General features: G+C 39.8%; 1 protein-coding gene across 1 annotated transcript in view; it reads left to right on the forward strand.

Annotated features, from left to right (window-relative positions):
* LOC126176568 (dynein beta chain, ciliary) overlaps positions 1–7,401 on the forward strand; it is a 790,269-nt gene extending 782,868 nt beyond the window's left edge. The window contains exons 82-83 of the mRNA XM_049923728.1: positions 5,537–5,681; positions 5,886–7,401. Of these exons, the coding sequence (XP_049779685.1) occupies positions 5,537–5,681; positions 5,886–6,047 (307 nt within the window). The 3' untranslated portion in view covers positions 6,048–7,401. The remainder of the gene's footprint in view (positions 1–5,536; positions 5,682–5,885) is intronic.
* Positions 7,402–8,289: the final 888 nt, after the last annotated feature.

Here is an 8,289-nt window from a genome sequence, read left to right on the forward strand (position 1 = left end):
TATGATGGGTGTGGCAACTTGATGAGGGTAAGGAGGAGGCTGGGGTGGGGAGGGGGGGATAGTATGGTAGGGGTGGCAGACAGTGAAGTGCTGCTGGGGAGTGCACAGGGCGAGGTGGAGAGAGGGTTCAGTCAGGAGGTTAGATGGAGGGCAGGGGAGAGGTAGGGCGGGGGAGGGTTAGCGGAAAAGGAGATAAATAAAGAAACTGGGTGCAATGGTGGAATGATGGCTGTGTAGTGCTGGAATGGGAACAGGGAAGGGGCTGGGTGGGTGAGGACAATGACTAATGAAGGTTGAGGCCAGGAGGGTTACGGAAATATAGGATATATTGCAGGAAAAGTTCCCGCCTGCACAGTTCGGAAAACTGATGTTGGTGGGAAGGATCCATATGGCAAAGGCCATGAAGCAGTCATTGAAATGAAAGATGTCATGTTTGGAAGTGTGCTCAACAACAGGGTGGTCCACTTTTTTGTTGGCCACAGTTTGTCGGTGACCACTCGTGCAGATAGACAGCTTATTGGTCGTCATGCCCACATAGAATGCAGCACAGTGGTTGCAGCTTAGCTTGTAGATCACATGGCTGGTTTCACAGGTATCCCTGTCTTTAATGGGATAGGTGATGTTCATGACTGGACTGGAGTAGGTGATGGTGGGAGTATGTATGGGACAGGTCTTGAATCTTGGTCTATTACAGAGGTATGAACCATGAGGTAAGGGATTGGGAGCAGGGGTTGTGTAGGGATAGACAAGAATATTGTGTAGGCTCAGTGGATGGTGAAATACCATGTGGGAGGGGTGGGAAGGATAGTGGGCAGGTCATTTCTCATTTCAGGGCACAACGAGAGGTAGTCAAGACCCTGGCGGAGAATGTAATTCAGTTGCTCCAGTCCTGGGTGGTACTGAGTTATAAGAGGAATGCTCCTATGTAGCCGGATAGTGGGATTTTGGGAGGTGGTGGGAGACTTGAAAGATAAGGCATGGGATATATGTTTCTGTACAAGGTTGGGACGATAATTAAAGTCTGTGAAGGCTTCAGTGAGACCCTTGGTACATTTCAAGAGGAACCACTTGTCACTGCAGATCCGATGACCATGGGTGGTTAGGCTGTATGGAAGGGACTTCTTGCTATGGAATGGGCAGCAACTGCTGAAGTGAGGGTATTTCTGGTGGTTAGTGGGTTTGGTATGGATGGAGGTTCTAATGTAGACATCTTTGAGGTGAGATCAACATCTAGGAAGGTGGCTTCTTTGATTGAGTAGGACCACATGAAGCAGTTGTTGAGTTTCTGGAGGAATGTGGATAGGGTATCCTCATCCTGAATTCAGATCAGATCGCAAAGATGTCATCAGTGAATCTGAACCAGATGAGAGGTTTAGAATTCTGGGTGTTTAGCAAGGATTCCTCTCAATGGCCCATGAATAGGATGGTGCCATGCGGGTGCCCACAGCTGTACCCCAGATTTGTTTGTAGGTAATGCCTTCAAAGGAGAAGTAATTGTGGGTGAGAATATAGTTGGTCATGGCAACTAAGAAGAAGGTTGTTGGTTTGGAATCCATCTGGTGCTGGGAAAGGTAGTGTTCAATAGTGGAAAGGCCATGGGAATTAGGGATGTTAGTATCAAGGCAGGTGGCATCAATAGTGATGAGAAGGGCTCCATATGGCAAAGAGGCAGGAACTGTGGAGAGTCGGTGGAGAAAATGGTTGGTATCTTTCTTATAGGTTGCGGGTAGTAGGTTGAAGGTCTACAAGAGCAGAGGTTCTCTCAGTGAGGGCACAGTAACCGGCCACAATGGGGCGTCCTGGGTGGTTGGATTTATGGACTTCAGGAAGAATGTAGAAGGTAGGAGTGTGGGGGGAGCAGAGAGAGGGACTCGAGGAAAGGTTCTGGGATGAGTGTAAGGATTTGAGAAGTGGCTGGAGATCCTGCTGGATTTCTGGAACGGGGAAACTGTGGCAAGGTTCAGACTCTGCCTGCTGTCAGACACATCCACCTACAAACTTTGCCACAGTGAACCTGTTCCAGAAATCCAGCAGGATTCCAGACACTTCTCAAATCCTTAGGCCCATCCCGGAACCTTTCCCTGGAGTCCATCTCTCTGCTTACCCTTACCATTCCCCACATTCATACCTTCTACATGCTTCCTAAGGCCCATAAACCCATCCACCCAGGATGCCCTATTGCAACCGGTTACTGTGCCTCCACTGAGAGAATCTCTGCTCTCATAGACCAGCACCTCCAACCTATTACACGCAACCTATATAAAAGATACCAACCATTTCCTCCACTGACTCTCCACAGTCCTGTCCCATTACCACATGGTGCCCTGCTCATCACTATTGATGCCATGTCCCTTGACACTAACATCCCTAATGTCCACGGGCTTATTGTTATTGAACACTACCTTTCCCAATGCTGACAGATTCCAAACCAACAACCTCCTTCCTAGTCACTAGGACCAGCTATATCCTCATCCAAAATTACCTTTCCTTTGAAGGCATTACCTATAAACAAATCCAGGGTAAGGCTATGGGCCCCACATGGCACCATCCTATGTCAACCTATTCATGAGCCATCAAGAGGAATCCTTCCTAAACACCCAGAATGCTAAGACAATGTATCTTTGCTATCTGGATCACATTGTTGTTTCCTTGAAGACATTTGAAGACCATTGCTGCTGAACAGAGGAAGGATCCAGAACTGCTGAAGACTGTATCAGTCTTGAAGAAGGATGATCCAATCAAAGGAGAATTCCAGTTAGTGAATGGAACATTGTATACAAAGAACTATGATAAATTGGGACAGAAATGATTGCTCATCATCCCAGCTCATGTAAAGCCAGCTATCCTGAAGTATTTCTGTAATGCTGTTACATCTGGTCACCTGCGATTTATGAAGACTCTAGGTCCTATCAGACATGGGTATCATTGTCCAGCTCTCTACCAATCTGTTAGATACTATGAGACACTGCAAGGGATACCACCAACAGAAGCACTTACTGCAATTACATTCAGGACATCTGATATAAATTCGACATGCAGTAGTCCCATTCCACCAAATCAGAATCAACCTCTTGGAAAGGTTCCTGAAATTGACAAATGGGAACTGATGAATAACAGTCTGCACTAATTACCTCACCTGCTGTGCTCTTGTCAAAGCAGTTCTGACTGTTGAAGCTATAGGAATTGCAAAACTTCTTGTAGAAGACATCTGTTTGAAATGTGGATCACACCATGTAATTATGTATAATCATGAAAAATTTTCCATTTGAGACCAGTATAAGAGATAATTTCACGTTGCAGCATCACCCACAGGATGATAACTACATATTGTTCACAGATGAATGGCTCACAGAATGCCTTAATAATAAACTGTCAGATAAGCTCTCGATGTACAGTGATGTAGAATAGACAGATTGGGATAAAATACTGCCCTTGTGACATTTACATACAACACAGTGTAGCAAAATACTACAGGCTTCACACCTTTCTTTCTGCTCCATGGTTGCAATGCTGAAACAACAACGGGGACATTGTTCCTGTTTCAGCTGGACATACTCAGGATGACAACATGAAACACTCATCACTAGGACCAATGAAGCAAGAGAGCTGGTTTGCTCACAGAACCCAGATACAGTCCAAGAGACTTGGTATCGATTTTTACACCCGTGTGGAAAGTACAGCTATTGGAAAAGTTACCAAAGCAGTACTTTGGGTCATATTTCCTTTGTCGCCTGCCGGATGTCACATATGAAGTCAAGATTTATGACCTTTCATCAGGAAGGTAAAAGTACAGAGATATCCATGTCCTTCATAAAAATCCCTATGACACTCCTGAGGTGTGGATTGTTGGGGGGGGGGGGGGGGGGGGGAACTTGTTGAAGTAAACTGAAGACCTGCTTGACTGTTGCGAAGCTTTGATAGGTGGGGCTATACTCCAATGCTCATCATAGCAAAGAGGATGTGACAACATGACCAGAATGCAAGGATCCACCAGTACTGCCATAAAGACAACCATTCAAAAGTTCTAGATCTACGATACTGCAGTCAGCTCTGATGAGAACTGGAACAGTGGATCGCCTTTTCTCCAGGAGAGAGTCCAATGCCGCAAGCCGTGGTGCATGAATTTTGGTGTAAGGGTTAGTGTTTCTGGTTGTTGGACTGCAGGTTACCACTCCAACACTGACCACCAGCAGTTATTTGTTATTTAGTATATTTATCATTTTTGGAAGGTTATCGAAGTGTGCTGACCAGGAGTTCAGTCCTGTTATGTTCTTGCTTTACATTGATGTTCATAATAAATGTGCTCCAGTTCTAAGTGTTGCATTTCACTTATGACCCTGCATTTGGTTGTGGAGTTGAGTGGAGTTACGACATGACAGTATGATAAATTTTAGTATGTTCTCATTGAGGGGGTATAGAGACAGGAAAGTACAAATGTTAATATATTACAGTTTATATTGTATTGCTCTATTACTTTTACAGAGCCTGGTAAAGGCTATAACATTGTTTCATAATTTTACTGAATGAAGTGAACTACAACATTTTTGAGCCTTTCATTTCTATGTATTTTTGGAATGAAACATTTCCAATAAGAGAACTTAGCTTTCTCAAATGTTATTTCTAGGATCAACTGTTTTAGTGAATGTTCCCCATCTAATGGTCCTCCAAAACATAAGCAGGACGTTTAGCTTACAATGGCATAACTGTCAAGATGATCGAATTTGATTATATCAGTACCAAATGTCTTGTTTAATAGCCTACCCTAGTTCAAGAATGACTTTTGTGAACACATGGCCTTTTATGCTGAGAAAGATGAATGAAGTATTGCATACTTGAGCAATCAGTACCCTACAGTGACTAGCTACAGAAACAAAAATAACAAACAGTATCCAACTTCATGTTAGTATTAGATTCCTTTCTGAACTGTGAACAGGCATACTGAACCTTTGTACACTGTTTTATTTTGTACAGTGGCATTCTACTTCCCAATCTGCCTAATAATTCCTTTTATTGTTTGCCAATTACAGCATGAAGACTTGATATACCAGCATATAAATGTAGAGGCATTAAAAGTATTGAATTGCAATAATTGCATTCAGTTAGTAACATTACATAATAAGCATTACCGGAATTATAGTATTGTTCCATGGGCTATAACTTGTGATATTGTCCAAAATGACATAGTATCTGTGAATGTATGTGAGTCACTGAATGTTTATTCACCAAAAACTGAATGTGAGAACATTTTTATTTCAATCATCTGGACACCCAAAATTTTATTAACTAACTTTCATTCGTGGTTTCCCCATTATTGTCAATTTCTGAAATGTGTAATTACTTATTGCCTAGAACTGGATTAGGTGGACAGCATATACTTAGTCTAAGGAGCTTTGTATGTTGTGTGAGCAAAGAAATAACTTTCATAGAGGTAAGAAGTAAGCACAGATAAGATATTTCCTAAGGAATTTCCACTCGAGGATTTGAGAGGAAGAAGCTGCAGGCTTACATACAATTTTTTTCTGCACAGTGGAAAAAGTGCAACAGTACGCAGTGCGCCACGTGATGGAGCATATGTGCATGGTTTATTTATGGAAGGAGCACGTTGGGATATCCAGGCTGGCGTGATTAGTGAGTCACGTCTCAAAGAACTTTTTCCTATGCTGCCAGTTCTCAACATAAGGGTTGGTATTACTCTAATATATTATTTACTATTATATCACAGATTAAGAATTTACTTCTGTAATTGATCATTGACTATTTATTCAATTTTACTGCTAGGGACAATAAAGTTCTTGGAAGCTACGTTTACATCACGTGCCACTATAATAATTGACTTCTTATTATCAGTTACCAACTATCTTTTCATTTATATACTTTTTCCTCAGGCTATTATACAAGACAAGATAGATACTAGGAACATTTATGAATGTCCTATCTACAAAACACGAACTAGAGGACCAACTTATGTGTGGACTTTTAACCTCAAGACTAAGGACAAACCAACAAAATGGATATTGGCAGGAGTTGCACTACTGCTTCAGATTTGAAATTAGTCCTAGTGCTTTCCAAAAAGTGATATCTAGTACAAATTCTTTAAAATATGGATGCTTGCTATTTTGCTTTATAATTTACTTAGTTGTAGATATGATAATATGTTTGGGTTTTTTGTAGGTGACAGTAATATTCTGCTTCTTAAAATGTACATGCTTCAGGTAGCAACCCTGTATCTGTGTAACTGGAAAATGTGCTTCATTGTTTAATGGTGGACTTTGAGGTGTTCAGCCATGCTGTTGATCCCATTTCTCTAGACAGTATTTCACGTCCTAAGGTACTATTTATTCTCTAAAGCCTGCATGATAATCCATAAAACAATCATTCCCTCAGTGTTTTCAAGTTCTGATGGATGAGATAGCCAGTGGTAATGCAATAAATTTAGTGCTGGATCCCAAGGATTACCTAAATTGAAACCTGTGCTGTGGTTTATCAGATTTTCCAACATGTTTATTTCAATAGGCTCTTTAAATGTGTTGTCCCAGAAGCTCAGCATTTGCATCATGATGCTGCTATTATTTTGCCACAGCATTCAATATAGACCACTCCAAACAAAAGTCTTCTTTGTAATGTTGAGAAATGTCTAGGTTTCCTAAAGCTGGCTATGTACTGTATTACATGCGAATGTGACAAATTGTTAAAATAGTTCAGAAGTGCAAGGAACATCAGCAACACACCTGACTAAAACAATGAAGCAAATTTCTGAACATTAAATGATATGCTACAAGACTGGTATTGTGTAACAAATACCAACTTCATTCACAGCATAATTAGGGAGTCTTGACAAACACCAATGGAGGTTTTAGAGTAAGCAAAATTTTGGATCTGGGACTTGTTTTATTAAAATCTCACATGCAGTCTCATCCACAGATCTGGAAAATGCTCAGACGATGTGCATTTTACAGAATAACAGTGCCGGCTCCAAAAAACAAATTAGCATCAAAGGGCATACAAGCCTCTGGAAGTCAAACTTGGCTATAAATATCATCAATAGTACTTCACAGTCTGGTTGAAGCCAGGTAGCAAGTATGGATAATAATACAGCTTCCAGCACCTGCAGAGATGACTGGGTTGGTCACTGAAGTATAGCGCAGAAAAATTTAATCAGAAATGTGACTGAACACCCAAAGCCACATTGTTATGATTCATACCAGGAAAAACTGAGAGAGCACATTGCTTTATTGTTAATAAAGTAACCAGCTGCTTGTTGTATTGTGTTTCAAGAGCCTTATTTCATTATAAAAGCCAAGTTCACTACTTTTTCTTATAATAAGACTCAAACATAATGTATTTTTGTAGTATATGTTCATGTGGAGTGGATTGGGAGTCCTCATATTTTAAAATCACCTATTTTACATACAGTATGTGAAAAGCATATCAATAGATAATTTCGTGTATAATTTCTATTTTAATAATATCTAGTTTTATAGTAATCATTATAAGCTGTCTGATACAAAACTTGACATACATGTAGTGACTGTTTTCCAGTATTTTATTGTATTTTGGGATAGCTCCCATACCTATACATTGAATACAGTTATATGCTTAATTAAATATTGTTGAAATATTCAAATTTGGGGTATTGCTGAAGATGTAAAACCATTTATGCATCTAAATGTAATTTATGATTTCAATACCCTCCCTTTGATTTTATATTTTTCGTAACTTAAGTAATAATTAAATAGTTGACTGACAGGTAATTATGCACTTAAGTTGAAAAAAAGATTATCAGGTTGCTTAAAAACATTGATAAATTAGCAATTGTTTGTTTTAGGGAGAATCTGTAGCCTTCAACACAAGTTTGATAGATGTTGGACAGCATGAATAATAAATAACTACTCTGTCAATAAGAAATCCCGTGTCTTGTGGTGTCCCCTATTTAACTGCAGTATTTATTTATTTGAAACATTCTCTGCTTAGGATGAGTCAAAAAACAGTTCATGAAGTGAAGTATAATGAATGCAACATAAGCACAGAACTTTGCAAAATAAAATGTAATCATTCAATTTTCTTATTTACTAATGTTTGAAAGAAGCTTTAAGATTACTTCTAAATTGAAAATGCATACACAGTACTGAGTTAGAAATGAAGTACACTGGTACCATATTATGCAGTCACAGTAATATTTTCAAATACAAAGTGTGCAAAAAGTATCTCAATCTTATGCCAAAAATAACACAGTTCTAAAAATTGTTGAAAGTAATCTCGATTTTGTGATTCAAGTAATTGAATATAACA

Source organism: Schistocerca cancellata, chromosome 3 (assembly GCF_023864275.1).
Source record: "Schistocerca cancellata isolate TAMUIC-IGC-003103 chromosome 3, iqSchCanc2.1, whole genome shotgun sequence".
Taxonomy (NCBI): Eukaryota; Metazoa; Arthropoda; class Insecta; order Orthoptera; family Acrididae; genus Schistocerca; species Schistocerca cancellata.